Source organism: Papio anubis, chromosome 10 (assembly GCF_008728515.1).
Source record: "Papio anubis isolate 15944 chromosome 10, Panubis1.0, whole genome shotgun sequence".
Lineage (NCBI taxonomy): Eukaryota > Metazoa > Chordata > Mammalia > Primates > Cercopithecidae > Papio > Papio anubis.
In genome coordinates this window covers 115,007,739-115,025,925 of record NC_044985.1, presented here as the reverse complement: position 1 = coordinate 115,025,925, position 18,187 = coordinate 115,007,739, and the positions used below count along the sequence as shown (strand labels likewise).

General features: G+C 46.2%; 1 protein-coding gene across 3 annotated transcripts in view; it reads right to left on the bottom strand.

Moving 5' to 3' along the window:
- ARMC9 (armadillo repeat containing 9) overlaps window positions 1-18,187 on the bottom strand; it is a 178,995-nt gene that overhangs the window by 123,463 nt on the left and 37,345 nt on the right. For all 3 annotated transcript variants that reach the window (XM_031651602.1, XM_031651600.1, XM_031651601.1), the window contains exons 9-10: window positions 16,034-16,132; window positions 556-590 (exon numbers count right to left, since the gene is read on the bottom strand). In XM_031651602.1, coding sequence (XP_031507462.1) covers window positions 556-590; window positions 16,034-16,132 — 134 coding nt within the window. The remainder of the gene's footprint in view (window positions 1-555; window positions 591-16,033; window positions 16,133-18,187) is intronic.

Below are 18,187 nucleotides of genomic sequence, written 5' to 3'. Positions count from 1 at the left end.
GAACAATTCTACAGTTATTTTCGTTTGAGGCTTCCTCACCAAAAGAACAGAACTAACAATATAAGATGGCCGGGCACGGTGGCTCACACTTATAATCCCAGCACTTTGGGAAGTCAAAGGGGGTGGATCACTTGTGGTTGGGTGTTCGAGACCAGCCTGACCAATATGGAGAAACCCTGTCTCTATTGAAAATACAAAATTAGCCGGGTGTGGTGGCATATGCTTGTAATCGGGAGGCTGAGGCAGGACAATTGCTGGAACCCAGGGGGCAGAGGTTGCAGTGAGCTGAGACTGCGCCACCGCACTCCAGCCTGGGCAACAAGAACGAAACTCCGTCTCAAAAAAAAAAACAAAACACACACATGCAATAAAAGATAATTCTAGTTTAACAACATTACTTATAAGTACTCGTATTTCCTTTAATATTCACATGTAGCTCTAGCTCAAAGGCGTTCCTCTAAGATAGGCTGCTGAGTGTTTATTAAAGACACTTTGAATTCCCGTTTTACACATTGCTGTTCTCCTTAATAAAAATTCCTAAGAGTAGTTACTTACACGGGTGCCAAGGAGGCTCGTAACATGGTGGATGCCTGGGGGGAAGAGGACAGAAGAAAACAGATGGTGTTAAACACTGATAGCAATGCACGGATCCCAAATCACCCTAATAGCATGTAATCAACAGATGTGCAAGTTAGGTTTTTTTTGTTTGGTTTTTTTTGAGACGGAGTCTTGCTCTGCCGCCCAGGCTAGAGTGCAGTGGCCCAATCTCAGCTCACTGCAAGCTCCGCCTCCCGAGTAGCTGGGATTATAGGCACCCGCCACCACACCCGGCTAATTTTGTTTTGTATTTTTAGTAGAGACGGGGTTTCACTGTGTTAGCCAGGATGATCTCCTGACCTCGTGATCCGCACGCCTCGGCCTCCCAAAGTGCTAGGATTACAGGTGTGAGCCACTGCACCCGGCCCAGATGTGCAAAGTTTTAATCCACCAGGATTCACCAACCAAAGTCACACATGATGTAAAAATCAACCCAAACTAAAGTTACACACCACTGATCCAGCTCACAGCCTACCAGCCCTAGTGTGATGTTACATCACTCCAAGTAAAGCTCTGTAGAGGCTGCTCTGCCTATGGAGTAACCATTCTTTGATTCTTTTATTTTCTTTAGAAAAAAACAAAAGCAAACAACCAAAAAAAAAAAAAGACCTCTATAGAAAACGATGGGTTCCTGTCTCTACTAAAAATACAAAATTAGCCGAGTGTGGTGGCGCATGCCTGTAATCCCAGCTACTCGGGAGGCGGAGGTAGGAGAATCGCTTGAACCCAGGAGGCGGAGGTTGCGGTGAGCCGAGATCACACCATTGCACTCCAGCCTGGTCAACAAGAGCGAAACTCTGTCTCAAAAAAACAAAAAAGAAAAGAAAAGAAAACGATGGGTTCTCCCTAACCAAACTCCCAGGGGCATTTCAAGCTGCCTAATTAAATACATTATGAAGAACAAAAGCAATATGAATCATTACATTATTCTGGCTTTTTTCTTTATTAAGATTTTCTCAGCCGGACGCGGTGGCTCAAGCCTGTAATCCCAGCACTTTGGGAGGCCTAGGCAGGCGGATCACGAAGTCAGGAGATCGAGACCATCCTGGCTAACACGGTGAAACTCCATCTCTACTAAAAAATACAAAAAAAACTAGCCGGGCGAGGTGGCGGGCGTCTATAGTCCCAGCTATTTGGGAGGCTGAGGCAGGAGAATGGCATAAACCCGGGAGGCGGAGCTTGCAGTGAGCCAAGATCTGGCCACCACACTCCAGCCTGGATGACAGAGTGAGACTCCGTCTCAAAAAAAAAAAAAGATTCTCTTCAAGTATAAAAATGTGCACTTTGTACCAAGTCAAACATTCTAGAGGTGTTTAAAAAATATTAACAACTCCTCTTCCACCCCACTCTCTTATAATTCTGATCCTGTCTATAGGCAAAATCATTGCCTACTTTATGGAGATTCTTGTCCCATTTATGGTGTGTGTGTGTGTGTGTGTGTCTTTTTGCCACTTTAGGCAGTGCTGTATTACGTATGTACTAAAATACATTTGAGAAACATATAAACAGATACAGTGTGTGGTGCTTGTTTGAATTGACTCAAACCAATTGTAAAAAGATATTTTGAGAAAATAAGGGAAATCTGAATATGGAGTGGACTGGTATTAGATACTAAGGAATTAGTGTTAACTGTATTTGGTGTTGTGGCTATATGTTTGTATATTAAAGTCTCTGATCAGTTAGAGATGTATATTGAATTATTTACAGGTGACATGACATGTTTGGAATTGGATTTTAAAGAACTCCAGGGTGGGGGCAGGGAATAAGTAGAGGAGAAGAAAGAAAGCAAGATTACTGAAATGCCATTTATTGATCAAGCTGGGTGATCGTCACTTGGAGACCCATTTTATTATTCTCCCCTCTTTGCGTGCATGAAATTACAAAAGCCTTGTTAAAAATGTTATTTATTGTCATTTAATGATACTTAATTTTTTTTTTTTTTTTTTTTACAGATAGGGTCTCACTATATTGCCCAGACTGGTCTTGAACTCCTGGGCTCAAGCAATCCTCCCACCTCAGCCTCCAGAGTAGCTGGGATTATGGGCGTCTGCCACCATGCTTGTACTTACTGATACTTTGTTTTGTGAGCTAAGCTAGACTTCCAAAGTCTAGATCAAAGGGTATGTGAGTTTTAATTCTGATAAACATTGCCAGACGCCCCGCACTGAAGGAGAGCTTTCCTTTCTCATTATCAGTACTGGATCCTATCATTCTAAAACTTCCATCAATTCGATGAGTAGAAAACAGTTTACTTTCTTAAATTTTAGTGATATTGCCCATTATTTTTCATAGACATGACCTGCTTTTTGACTTTGCCTTCATGCCTTATGTGATACCAGATTGTTTTCATGGATTTCAGTCCTGCTTCAGAAGGTCTACCTACCTCAAGGTGATATACACATTCTCTCAATTCTTCTAACATTTTCATAGCTTTATTTTTTACATTTAGAGATTTCATCCTTCTGGAGTTCATGCTACTGTGTTTTCCTCTGTGGTATGAGTGACGCATGCAACTTTGTTTTCTTGTTCCCTGAGAGCCAGTTATGCTGCGCCATGTAAGTCCCACCCAGGCCATCCAGTATCACCTCAAAATGCTTCCATCAGTACATCTTGCTTCCTTCCTCTCTTTTTTTTCACCTCCTTTTTGTTCTTCCTTTTTCAATTTGAATGTGAACACTAAGGTGGAAGGAACGTCATCTTCAGGCCCCAGAGCTCCCTACAGCCTGACACCAGCTGCTTCACACACTTCCTAGCCCTGACAGCATCTGACTCCGTGACCCATGAAATAAACCACCCCTTTCCTACCTCCATTGTCTGCTAGGTATACAACTTTCCTTAGTTTTATTTCTGGACTCTGCAGCCCCCTGCTACTCAAAGTGTGCTCCTCAGACAAGCAGCATCATCCAAATCTCATTGAAAATGCATAATTTTGGGTACCATCCCAGACCTCCTGAACCAGAACCTGCACTTCAGCCAGGTCCCCAGTGGATATGTCTGCACAATAAACTTGGAGAAACCCAACTCTGGTCCATAACTTTTTTTTTTTTTTTTGAGACACAGTCTCGCTCTGTCGCCCAGTCTGGAGTGCAGTGGCACGATCTCAGCTCACTGCAACCTCTGCCTACCAGGTTCAACCCAGCCAAATCGTGCCCAGCCAAGCACCACTTTTAAATGGCTCAGATCAGCCAGGCATAGTGGCCCTGGCCTGTAAATCCCAGCACTTTGGGAGGCTGAGGCCGGCAAATCACTTGAGGTCAGGAGTTCCAGACCAGCCTGGCCAACATGGTGACACTCCATCTCTATTAAAAATACAAAAAATTAGCTGGGCGTGGTGGCGCACACCTGTAGTCACAGCTACTCGGGAGGCTGAGGCAGGAGAATCGCCTGAACCCAGGAGGCGGAGCTTGCAGTGAGCTGTGATCACATCACTGCACTCCAGCCTGGGTGACAGAGCAAGATTCCATCTCAAACAAACAAACAAACAAACAAAATTTAAATTTAAATTTAAAAAATGGCTCAGATCATGCATGTATGTTTTTATACTTTTTAACCCTTGATTGCTTTAATAAAGAAATTACCTATTCCTGTTGTTGGCTTAAATAGTGAGTTTAGAAATAAGTTTGAAATGTCATCTAAATTATTCACCTAGCTGGGCACAGAGGTTCATGCCTGTACTCCCAACACTTTGGGAGGCTGAGGCAGGAGGATCACTTGAGCCCAGGAGTCTGAGACCAGCCAGAGCAACATGATGAAACCCTATCTCTTAAAAAAAAAAAAAAAATTAGCGGGGCGTGATGGCGTGTGCCTGTGGTCCCAGTTACTCGGGAGGCTGAGGTGAGAGGATTGTTTGAGCCTAGGAGGTTGAGGCTGTAGTGAGCCAAGATCACACCATTGCACTCCAGCCTGGGCAACAGAGTGAGACCCTGTATCAAAAAAGAAAAAAAATATTCATTTAACACATTACAGAGACCAAGAAGCTAAGATAACAAGTCAGATGGGTCAAGTAAGGACACGGCCATACTAAAATATTAGCATGGCTGGGAGCGGTGGCTCATGCCTATAATCCCAGCTACTTGGGAGACTGAGGCAGGAGAATCACTTGAATCTGGGAGGTGGAGGTTACAGTGAGCAGAGATCACACTGCTGCACTCCAGCCTGGGCGACACAGCCAGACTCCATCTCGAAAAGAAAAGAAGAAAAGAGAGAAGAGAGAGAAGAGAAAAGAGAAAAGAGAAGAGAAGGGAAGAGAAGAAAAGAAAAGAGAAAAGAAAAGAAAAGGAGTGGCCTCCTCACTCTCTACATCCCCCAAAGTATCAGCTCCTACTGATTCCATCCTACAGCTGCTACCTTCTCTCTAATCCCTGTGCCAGGGGCTTCGTTCAGGACTTCTCTCCTTTGAACTACCACGTTAGCTTAATAAGGATGTACTCACTGATATTTATGGAGGGCTCACTAGTCACCAGGCACACCATTGTAGGGACTTTATACATATTAACTCATTTCATGCACTGTCATTTCCACTTTCAGATGCACAAACACAGGGACGAGCAACTTCCCCTAGAACAAGAATCTAATCAGGCAATCGGGTCCCAAAGCCCACATTTGCCCTGCTTCAGGTCTCTCCTCCAGCCCTCCTTCCACACTCAGCACAGGGGTCTTTGTAAAAATCGCATCTGCTCAGTCTCATCTCAGGCCCCCTCAAGGCTCCAGTCACCAGTTCCTCTCCCTGTTGGCCCCTCGCTCCCTTCAGCCTCCTTCACTCCCCATCCTCCAGAATAGTTCCGATCTTCCCTGGCCTTCCATGTTCTCAGGGACCATTTCCAGCCTCACCGTCTACCCTCCCCTCTGGGAGCATGGGCTGGCACTGATTTTCCTCGGCATCCCAAGTTCTCTGCAGCGTGCACGGCAGCATTTTCCACACTGTGCACTAGCCATGTTTCCTTTCCCTCCAGTGCTTCTCAGCTGCGAGTGATTTTGCCCACAGGGGATATCTGACAATGTTTGGAGACATTTTGGGTTGTTAAAAGTGGGAGTAGCGCTACTGGCATCTAATGGAGGATGGCCAAGAATGCTGCTAACCAACCTACAGTGCAACAGACAGCCCTACAACAAAGACATCAACAATCACAAGCCCCAAAACCATCCATCACAGTCAGGATCACCAATCACAGAAAAATTTCCCTCACTGAGCTAACAATGGGTTCTGAACACAGAGTGGACTCCCCCTGCTACAGAGGCTCTGACTCCAGCCCACTCCAGCCCAAGTGAGTGCTGTCTGATTTCTAGGATTTCAGGCTGAGAGCCCAGGGAAAGGCCAGCAGGCCTGGGGCATCAGAAAAAGGACTGTGCTCCCAATTACAATGGACCTGCAAATGCACATGGTGGTCTCCCGCCCGTGGAGGTGCGCACGGGTGGGCGGTGGTCTCCCTCCCGTGGAGGTGCGCACGGGTGGGCGGTGGTCTCCCTCCCGTGGAGGTGTGCACGGATGGGTGGTGTTCTCCCATCTGAAGAAGGCTGGGTCAAATGCAGGGGCAACGCTTTTTACAGTGCTGGTGAAGAATAGTGGAACAACTAATGTAGCAACCTATCAATTATTCACTAGGCACTTGCCTTGTGCCAGGCTCCCTTCTAGGTTCTCTGGAATCTTTGGGTAGGATGGATAAATGTCTACCTAAGCCAAGGTGAAACAGCTGCATTTCTGCCTCCATCCATCCCCTCTCAGCCACAGGGGGACCTGGGGCCTGCCTCCCAGAGCAGCTGCTCCCCATGGCTGGTGTCATGATGTGGGGAGGTGGGCAGTGGGGCCACACCAAGCTTGGGACAGCTCTTGTTGACTAGCAAGATGGGGACTTTCTAAGAGAAATCAGCAGGAGGTGTCACGTAAGGAAAGTGTTCCTGGGTCCAACCTAACTGGAGACTGACTGGGTTCAGCAAGGGTAACAGTTCTCCCGTGGGACTTCTCGGGAGTCTCATGTTGTGCTGCTGTGCTGGGAATCTCACTGTACGGCAGTTCACAAGCTTATTAACTCCCAGGTTGTTTGGCTGTGGGGCAGGGAAATCCTGCGGGATGGGCATTTGTGGGCATAGGCTTTGGAAAATGCTGCGCTAAGTAGAGACAGCAGCAGGATGGGGCAGGGGTGTGTGGGCCAGTGAGGGGCAGAAAGTAAGTGTCGGGGCTAGACCCCAGCAGAGGCTACCAGTGAGCCCCCGAAGATGAGGCCATTTCTGCCAACCCCTTCTTCTCTCCCTACTCACATGGACTAACACAGAGCACTGTGGCTGGGCAGGCTGTGCAGGGTCACGTGGGTAAGGAAGGTAGGGCCCCTTGACCTCAACAGAGGTTCAAATGCCCACAATGGAACCCTTGAGGCAATACGTCAGTCAGGGGACTGGAGAGGCGATGGAGGCCCAAGCCAGAGGCACATCCCCATCAGATGGGGAAGATGCTGCTATGGCCCACTCTTTTTGTTTTTTTTTTTTGAGACAGAGTCTCATTCTGTTGCCCAGGCTGGAGTACAGTGGCATGATCTTGGCTCACCGCAACCTCTGCCTTCCAGGTTCAAGTGCTTCTTCTGCCTCAGCCTCCTGAGTAGCCAGGATTACAGGTGCACACCACCATGCCTGGCTAATTTTCGTATTTTTAGTAGAGACGGGGTTTCACCATATTGGTCAGGCTGGTCTTGAACTCCTGACCTTGTGATCCGCCTGCCTCAGCCTCCCAAAGTGCTTGGATTACAGGTGTGAGCCACTGCGTCTGGCCTTGCCAGCTTTTTAACAAGGGACGCTTGCACGAGATGAAAACCACTTCACCCTAAAGAGATGACGGTGTTGAGCAAGAGGGTAATATGATCGGACGCCTGTAAGACACCTGAGTCCTTCCTGGAACCTGAAGGGTACAAATAAACAAGACACAACCAGAAAGGCCACTTCAGGTCCCATGTGACAAATGACCAGCAAGGTAAGAGCTTTAAGACCAATTAGGAAATGTGACATTAAGCCAGGCGAGAACTGTGGAGAGCCTGAACAAACACAAAAACAACAGCAAGGTGGGCAGGAGGGGAGGAAGCTCCTTCCGATCCCATAACCAGGCAAAGGACATAGACAAACCTCAGAGGCTTCCCAGGTGTTCCCTGGAGTGTCTTTCACTGAGATAGGGAATTCAGGAGGGGAGACCACCTGTGTGGAGGAAAAGCTGAGCCCGATTTGGACACAAATCTGGTGAACCTGTCATTCATGGGGAGGCCAGGAAGTCTGGGTTTGGAGCTCCGGAAAGGTCTCCGCTGATGGCCGGTCACAGCTCTACCCACTGGCTGAGTTATTAATACAAAGGTGTTTTCTTTTTTGAGACAGAGCCTTGCTCTGTTGCCCAGGCTGGAGTGCAGTGGCGTGATCTCAGCTCACTGCAACCTCGGCTCACTGCAACCTCTTTCTCCCAAGTTCAAGTGATTCTCGTGCCTCAGCCTCCTAAGTAGCTGGGATTACGGACGTGTGCCACCACGCTCAGCTAATTTTTGTATTTTCAGTAGAGATGGGGTTTCATGATGCTGGCCAGGCTGGTCTCAAATGCCTGACCTCAAGTAATCTGCCTGCCTCAGCCTCCCAAACTGTTGGGATTACAGGCTTGAGCCACCGCACCCAACCTACAAAGTTGTTAAACCCTCTCATCACCAGGTTGGTCTGGGTATGCAACAGGCATTGGTATACAAGGTATAGCAGGGTCGGGGTGCTGGTTGGGAGACTCCTCAATACAAGGGCGTTGCACCAAGGAAGATGGCCTGGACACATGGCGGCAATGTGGGGAAAGCATAGGCATTTGCCAAGATGTAAGAAAATCACACTGGGGATAAGGCAAGGGCTGAAGATGCTGAGCTTCAGGCCAGAGCCATAAGCCACATAACAGGAAGCTGCTGACAAAGATGGCTGAAGTGGAAGCAGGTGCCTTACAAGACCCACATGTCCTGGGCCTTTTTACATTTAATGCTATAGCATCTATCACAAAATCAAAACCATTTTAATGCAAATTAAAATCACAAGGCTGGGCATGTTGGCTCACGCTTATAATTCCAGCACCTTGGGAGGCCGAGGTGGGAGGATTGTTTGAGGCCAGTAGTTCAAGACCAGCCTGGGCAACAAAGTGAGACCCTGTCTCTACAAAAAAAAATTTTTTTTAATTAGCCGAGTGTGGTGGCGTGTGTCTGTAGTCCCAGCTGCTTGGGAGACTTAAGGCAGGAGAAGCACCTGAGCCCAGGAGGTCGAAGCTGCAGTGAGCCTGGGCGACAAAGCAAGACCTTGTCTCAAAAACAAAAAAAACCTTGTATGTGTTGGTGGGAATGTAAATTAGTTTAGCCCCTGTGAAAAGCGGTTTGGAGGTTTCTCCAGAACTTCAAACAGAACTACCATTTGACCCAGCAATTCTATACCCAAAGGAAAATAAATCGTTCTACGAAAAAGACATATGTACTCATATGTTCATGGCAGCACTATTCACAATAGCAAAGCCATGGAATCAACCCAGGTGCCCATCAGCATGAACTGGATAAGGACAATGTGGTACATATATACAATGGAATACTATGAAACCATAAAAAAGAACAAAAGCATGGCCTTCGTAGCAACATGGATGTAGCTGGAGGCCATCATCCTAAGGAATTAACATGGGAAAAGAAAACCAAATACCACAGCTGTCACTTCTAAGTGGAAGTTAAACACTGAGCACTCCAGGACACAAAGATCAGAATAACAGATAACTGGGAACTACTGGCAGGGGGAGGGTGGGAGGGGCAAGGTTTGAAAACTAACTCTCAGGATTATGCTCACTACCTGGGTGATGAGATCATCCGTACCCCAAATCCCAGCGACATGTAATTTGCTCATGTAATTTGCTCATGCACAAACCCGCACATGTACCCGCTGAGCCTAAAATAAAAGCCAAATAAATAAAGTGTTTCAACTTTTATTTCCAATGGGGCCTTATCTGGAGTCATTGAAGAAAAAGAGCATTAATTCTCAAATGGGCCATCTTTCTAAATAAGGATGCATTTAAATGGAAACCTCCCCATCCAAGGAATCCACAAACCCAGAGGTGCCACTAGGTGGGATGTGGGACTCACTCAGGGGGCAGGAGCTCAAATTTCTACCTTAAGAGTTGGCACCAGACTCTGGCTCCTGGTCAGCCTCCCTTCTACCCACTCCTGCCCTGCCCTTAGGGCAGAGGCTTGGTGTGGGGTGGACGGCCCCCCTTCGTGGCACACCTTTTCTCCAGCGTCTCTGCATTCACGTTTGCCCAGGGGGAAGAGGGGGTGAAGAAGAGAAAGACCAACCAAGGCACTTTCAACTGCTCCTGGCAGGAAAAATGTGTACTACACCACTAGAAACAGCAGAAAACAGAAAAGCCACCTAAATGTCTGATGGAGGAATGCTGTTCTCAAATTAGAACTCTAAAAGATAAAGAAAATATACACATAAGTAAAAATTAATGATATATACTTAAAGGCTCTAGAAGGATGCACATGAAACACAGGCAACAGCTTCCCAAGGGAGGGCAGGATGCGCTGAGCGAAGGGAGGAGATGGATTTTGTTCCATTTACAGATAAAACGGTACACTTTCTAGCTAACACATTTGTGTAACGCTAGCCCTAACCTTAACGCTAACCCCTCGTGCCCAGGGCTGACTTTCAATACATCACAGCCAGGGAGCTGCTCTGCCACGGGCAAAACCACAACAGAAACCCCGACAGCAGAATGTCATCCAGGAACAGCCTAGCACTGCGTTTCCTGCAAACAAACACACCTGTGAGACTTGCGTAATCTTAGAAAACAAGAAACTCAGCCTCTTGTGCCCTGAGGGATAAGTTTCTTCCTTACTTCTTATCACTAAGTTGATGATAATATAAAATCTGATTTCTCTCCTATCCCAGCAAGCCACAGGCTCTGATAAGGTAAGGACTACAGTAAGACAAATGGGTTGGAACAGCAATACATGGAGTCAAACTCAAAAGGCCACCTGGGACAGCTCTTGCCTCAAAGAAATGAATCCCGTCATTACAAACCCTCTGGGAGTGCCTAGATACCTGTGCCAGCTTCGATAACATGGGCAGCTTTCTGAACACAGCTACCTGGGTGTGAACTAGGTGAGGGCAGAACCACACTTCTTTCCTCTTGTGGTGTTTCTACTGTGAGGTGCTCTGTCGGTGGGAGCCTTCCTCTCCAGAGAGGGGTGACTACCAGGACTTGTGAGGCAGGGGCAGAGCTGGCATCACTGCCCTGCCTGTCCTCTTCTGCTCCGGGCAGAGCCCACCAGAGAAGACGTGTCAACTCCGCTCCTCTGTGCCGCCCTCATGGCAGCCACAGCAATGGCAGCAGGCTAGGCTTGGCCAGAGCTGTCCAGGACTGTGCAAGAACGCTTCTGTAATTCCCAGGCACAAGAGTAGGACCCCACCTGCCTACAAACAAAATCCACATTCTCAGCCAAGTGTGGTGGCTCACACCCATCATTTTGGGTGTGATCCCATCCCATCATTTTGGGTGTGATCCCATCCCATCATTTTGGGAGGTCAAAGTGGGAGGACTGCTTGAGCCCAGGAGTTTGAGACCAGCCTGGGCAACATAGTGAGACCTCATCTCTACAAAAATAAAAAATAAAAATTAGCTGGACATGATGGTGCAGGCCTATAGTCCCAGGTACTCAGGAAGCTGAGGTGGGAGGATCACTTGAGCCCAGGAGGTCAAGGCAGCAGTGACCCCTGATCGTGCCAATGCACTCTAGCCTGGATAACAGAGCGAGACCCTGTCTCAAAAAAAAAAAAAGATCCACATTCTCCAATATAAGCTTTGTCAGCACCAACAGTGATATTTTCAGCTCCATTTTCCTTTCCTCTTTTGTCCTATATTTCAATCAGTTCAGAACTCAGGGGGAAAGAGGGGCTCTATTTAAGGGCCCTTTTGAATTTTGAACAGCAAGTAAGTTGGTAGGAGCCCAGATTCTTGTTAACTGCCAGATATAAAAACCAGTATCAAGTGTACCAAACTTTATAGACACCAACGGCTTTGTGGCAGGGCCCAGCCAAGCTCCTTTACAGTATGTAATTAGCAGTAACACTCAAGCTCAACAGAGCACCTGACGGCCAGCTGACCTGAGACCTCTCCGCGAAGGAGGCTGATCTGTGCCACGTATTTATCTTGAAATTGATGGTCTTCTGTTGGGCCCTAGAGTAGAATTTATCCCCTTAAAAACTTATTAAAAAAGCAAGCAATCTTCTCCTTCCAAATACTAAATCCTATCAGTCTAGTCACTGGACGTTGCATCTAAACTGTTTCTTAATTTCCTTCTTCATACATTGTAAATCTGAACTCGAGACAGATATCATAAATCAACTTTATATATGCATGCATAGTCAACAACAATATTCTGTTATATTTTGACAATGACCCCGCCATCCGCTTTTCATCATTTTGTTAGAGAAATCGGCTAGAATTTTTGCAGCTTTTATTGTGTGTTCCTAAGTCAATGATTCAGTAGAAGGAGAATGGTATCACTAAGCTAAACATAACTCATCCTCCCTTCCCTGGTTTCCAGTGGTTACACAGAGTCTGTATTTTGCTGCTAATGTAACAGTCAGGGGTGGTGGGACTGTCTCCTGACAGATGGCATTGATAACTTCTTGCAGGATAACCAGTTATGTCGTACTCCTGCTCCCTTTTAAACCGTGCTTAATAACATGTCATCAGTTTTTTCTTTCTTTTAAGACAGGTTCTCACTCTGTCACCCAGGCTGGAGTGCAGTGGTGCAATCTCCTCTTGCTGCAGCCTCCACTCCTGGGCTCAAGTGATCCTCCCACCTCAGCCTCCTGAGTAGCTGGGGTTACAGCCGTACACCACCAAGCCCAGCTCATTTTTTTCTTTTTTTGAGACGGAGTCTTGCTCTGTCGCCCAGGCTGGAGTGCAGTGGAATGATCTCAGCTCACTGCAAGCTCCGCCTCCCAGGTTCACACCATTCTCCTGCCTCAGCCTCCCAAGTAGCTGGGACTACAGGCGCCCGCCACTACACCTGGCTAATTTTTTTGTATTTTTAGTAGAGACGGGTTTCACTGTGTTAGCCAGGATGGTCTCAATCTCCTGACCTTGTGATCCGCCTGCCTCGGCCTCCCAAAGTGCTGGGATTATAGGCGTGAGCCACCACGTCTAGTCTAATTTTTGTATTTTTTGTAGAGATGGGTTTTCACCATATTACCCAGACTGGCCTCGAACTTCTGGGCTCAAGCAATCTGCCTGCCTTGGACTCCCAGTGTTGGGATTACAGGTGTGCACCACTGTGTCCGACCAACATCAGTTTTAAATAAACTGGATACATCACTTCTTCTATAGAAGATGGGAATATAAGGATGGCTTGTATATATAAGATACAATGGCTGGGCGTGGTGGCTCACGCCTGTAATTCCAGCACTTTGGGAGGCTGAGACGGGCAGATCACGAGGTCAGGAGATCGAGACCACCCGGTGAAACCCCGTCTCTACTAAAAATACAAAAAAATTAGCCAGGCATGGTGGCGGACACCTGTAGTCCCAGCTACTCGGGAGGCTGAGGCAGAAGAATGATGTGAACCCGGAAGGCGGAGCTTGCAGGGAGCTGAGATTGTGCCACTGTACTCCAGCCTGGGTGACATTGCGAGACTCCGTCTCAAAAAAAAAAAAAAAAAAAAAAAGATATAATCGGATTTTATAAACTGAACCTAGAAAACACTAAATATTTGATGAATTAACAAATAAATGGGAAGGAGCAAGAAAGGAGTGCTCCTAGTAGACACAGATCCTGCCGTGCTAATTGCTATGAGAAAGCCACAATTTTCGGTAAACGCACTCTGCGTCCTAACTGTCCGAATGTTAACTGGACAGTGGACAGAGGGTCAGCCATATTCTCGGGGATGTGGCTTAAAGTCCTTCTTCTGGAGGGCTCATGAGGAAGTTACTTTTCTAAGACTTGCATATCCAATGGTGACTTTACTGACCTTTTAAAAATGGCTGATTCTCTAAGATTTTAGCATGCTAAAATCACTGCGGCCATGTCCCAAAGACTCCGCTTCTACCATCTGTCTGTCCACGTGTGTGGAACAGCTGACAGAGCCAGCCATTCTGAGATATTTCTGTTAGGCTGGGAGGAAGTGGTCAAGGCCGCCTGCTCTTCAGCACATGACTATGTGCTTTCTATGAAGATCCATAGAAACTGCTGACTCAAGAGACTATCCCGGGGTCTTAGCACCAGGAATAACTGTGTGAAGCAGTTGTCTGACCATCCAGTTTAAAAAAAAAAAAAAAAAAAGCATTTAAACTTGTTTTTAAATTATATAGTAATACACCTACTTGGAAGAAGTCTGAAGGGTAGAAAACTTTAGCAGCACTGAAATGGTCTATTTCGGGCCACATGTGGCGGACTTGTGGGTGTTTGTTTTATTGTCATGGTTCCTAGCCTGCATATGCAGCACATATGTTGTTTTGGATACAGGAAATGTTACATAATAAAAGTTATGTAACTGCCCTCTCCTGCTTTATAAGCACTGGGAATCATATAACTGCTCATGTTTCCCTCTTTGCACAGACTGCTAGAAAGCTCAGAGCCTAATCTGCAGCCCACCTTTCCGGAGGAACAACTTGCAGCACGCATTTTTTGTACCAGTGTTAGTAGCCCTTGCTTACTTTCATTTTTCCCACCCTTATTTTCCCTTAACCACAATTTCTTTACTTATTTTTATTTTCTACATTCTCGTTTCTCATATTTATGTTTTCTCATATTATAATAAACTTCTTCAAATCTACCTGAGAATTAGGTAGGGTATAAATTTTCTTTAAAATACTAAAAAAAAGGCTTCTGTTTATTAAGACTCTAGTATTATATTAACGTGCAAACCCTTATTTAAAAGCTGTGGCTCTGACCCACAGGGGTACCTCAGGATCACACAGGAGCCTCATTCCAAATCTATACAGCCAGACTCCGTCTCAAAAAAAAATCTATACAGCTGACTTCATAGGGCTTCACTCACCCAGCCTGCGAATGCGGCAGCAGGTGGGTGTGAGCTCCTGGCCCGTGGGTTCCTGTACTTTGAAGAGTTTGAGAGACACTGGTGTCTCCCCTGGTTAAGAATGCCTGCCTCAAAACCATGGGCCTCCAGGTGTGCTAGCCTAAGGAGGACACACGATCACTGAGGTCACATTTGGCCTAGGTGATTCAGGGAACTTGACTCTAATTACAAGGACACATCAAACACAAAAGGAAAAATGTTCTATTTTTTTTTTCTTTCTTTTGAGATGAAGCCTCATTCTTGTCCCCCATGCTAGAGTGCAATGGCATAATCTCGGCTCACTGCAACCTCTGCCTCCCAGGTTCAAGCGATTCTCCTGCCTCAGCCTCCCGAGTAGCTGGGACTACAGGCACCTGCCACAACGCTCAGCTAATTTTTGTATTTTTAGTAGAGATGGGACTTCACCATGTTGGCCAGGCTGGTCTTGAACTACTGACCTCAAGTGATCCACACCCCCTTGGCCTCCCAAAGTGCTGGAATTACAGGCGTGAGCCACCGCACCCAGTGAAATGTTCTATTTTTTTTAAAGGGGGAAAATTATACTCTTCTAATATGTTAATGTTATGTAACTCAAAGAAAGGCTGAGGAAATGTTCGAGATTAGAAGAGGCTAGGAGCTGTGCCAACTCAATGTGACAATTGACCCTAGATGACCAGAGGACGGGAAATGCAATGAAGGACATTGTTGACTCAACTACCAAAATTGGAAAATGGACAACAGATAAGAAGGCTGTATCAATGTTAAATGTACTGAAGTTGGTAACTGCAGAGTTATATGAGAGAATATTCCTAACCTTAAGAAATACACACTGAAGTATTTAGGAGTAAAGAGTTTATCTTCAAATAGTTCAGAAAACAGATTGTGTGCCTATGTGTGCATATTCACGTATGTGTAGAGACACAACAAAGGAAGGGGCCAATGCTAACAGTTGGTGAATCTGGGTAAAGGGTATACCAGTGTCCTTTGTGCTACTTTTGTAATTTTGTAATTATTCCAAGTAAAAAGTTAGGGGGAAAAAAGTGCCCTTGCTTTAGACCACACAACTTCCACCACGGCAGTACTTTTAAAAAAGGAGAATAAAGTTTCCATCCATTCCTACTGATCCCCAACCCTGGGAGCCCCCACTGAGTGGCTGCAACTGGTAGCAGAACATGCCTCTCTCCTCACTCTCCCTAGGAGGCCAGCTTTCAGCTGTACCTTCTTCTAAAACAGATTTATTTTCCTTCTAGAAGTTTCTAGACTTCCAAAGGCAGCTTAAATGCAGTCTTTGGCATGTTATTTTCTCATGCTATTTTTAAAGTTACATTCTTTTTAAATTGGGGGGGATAGACCACAGGCACCCTGCCCTGAGCGCAGAGCCTCACCGTCCCAGGCCTCGTGAAGTCCACACTGTGCGCCAGGCTCTGCCGCATCTGGTTACTGAACAGGCGGACACAGACGCTCTGGAGGTACTCAGGGGTGATCTGCAAGGAGGACACAAAGACATCTGGTGACGGCATGAAATTCACCGAGGGACACCTGAGGCACGCTGGCAATTATTAGAGTGGTCTCTCAACAGCTTTCTGTAAGGCACGATGATGAGATATATAAGCTAGAAAAATACTGTAAGGCACGATGATGAGATATATAAGCTAGAAAAATAATCATTTGCTTTAACATCAGAGCTCTTGGGAGGAGAGAAAGCACTGGCCCTGACAGAACAAGGTGCTAACACACTGCAGGTGTGCTCATGAGACATCAGACGCAAATTATCTAACTCCACTTCAGCTATCTCCACTGTCATATAGAATAAACAGATCCTAAACCATTTTGGTAAATTACAAATAAATAACAAAGTCACTGGACAACCATAATGTGGGGGAAAGAGAGCCAAGCTTCATATCTGAAGATCAGGGCTCAAGTCCTGGACTCGAGAAGACCAACAGCTCTGCCTCTCGCTTTCCACACCGTTATTGTACAGTCGCAGTGAGCAGCTAAATGAGGTCACAGATATCCCTGGCACATGACAGGTGGCTCAGCCAGTGCTTGTTGAATGAGTGATGGAAACACTTTTAATCAACTATCCAGTGCTTGACCATGTGCGGCCAAGCTGCTGTTGCCATCAATGCTGCTGGATCCTGCATTCTCCTTTAGCATCTCTTGTGCCTCTCTCACCAGCTACGAGAATTCAGGATTGACCTACAACATCGAAAGTGGTCACCTTGGAATTTTTTTCATCTATTTTCTTTTTAGAAAAATAATGTATGCTCATTTCAACGTACAAGTACCACAACCTCTCCTGAATCCCACCCTTCCCCTACAAACCAATCCCTGCAGATAACGACTTCCACACTTTTTTTTAGGCATGATAATTGGAAAAGAGCCTCCTCTTCCGCATCTTCGTGATTCCACCAGGGGAAACTTCCACATGGCAGTAGAAGCGGCTGCTTTCCCACCCCTTGCTCATACCCTTGCATGGGAGGAAGGCCATCCCCCTGGCCTGCATGGGAAGCAGGGCTACTCCACCCCTGCGGAGCTGGAAAGGGCTGGGCCCTTTTCTCTCCTCCTGGGCCTCCTGCCTATCTGCTAGAAACTTCTGGTCTGCTTCAGCTACATAAAAGGCTCTGTCTAGCCGGGCGCGGTGGCTCATGCCTGTAATCCCAGCACTTTGGGAGGCCGAGACGGGCAGATCATGAGATCAGGAGATTGAGACCATAGTGAAACCCCGTCTCTACTGAAAATACAAAAAATTAGCCAGGCGCGGTTGCGGGTGCCTGTAGTCCCAGTTACTCGGGAGGCTGAGACAGGAGAATGGCGTGAACCCGGGAGGCGGAGCTTGCAGTGAGCGGAGATCGTGCCACTGCACTCCAGACTGGGCGACAGAGTGAGACTCCGTCTCAAAAAAAAAAAATTTTTTTTATCAAGATGTACAGTATACACACAAGGATGTCCACTGCAACATTTTTTGTTATAGCAAACAAAAAAACAAAAAATCCAAATGTTCATCACCAGAGATCTGATAATGATTCACCCTTATAATGGAATTGTATAAAAGAATTAAAAAGAATGAGGTGGATCTGGTCATGTGGAAAGATCTCCAAGATGTATTGAAAGAGAAATAGCAAGTTTCAGAAGAGTAATGAATCATATGATCCCAACTAAGTGTACAAATGCTGTACATGTGTGTGTACACACACACACACACACACACACATATGCAGAGAACTGTTCTAAAATAATATACAAGACAATGTCAGTCTTGAACATCAATAAGGAAATGAATCTACAACATTGTGGTGAAGGAGCTTTTGTTCCTTACTATACGCTTCTCTGAATTGTTTCAATCTTTTACTATGAGAACGCGGTTATCTTACATTAAAAAGGTTAGTAAAGAGTCCAGCTTTCCTCCTCTGACCCATCTTTTTTTAAATTAAATTAAATTAATTTATTTGAGACATAGTTCCACTCTGTCGCCCAGGCTGTAGTGCAATCTTGGCTCACTGCAACCTCTGCCAGCCGGGTTCAAGAGATCCTCCTGC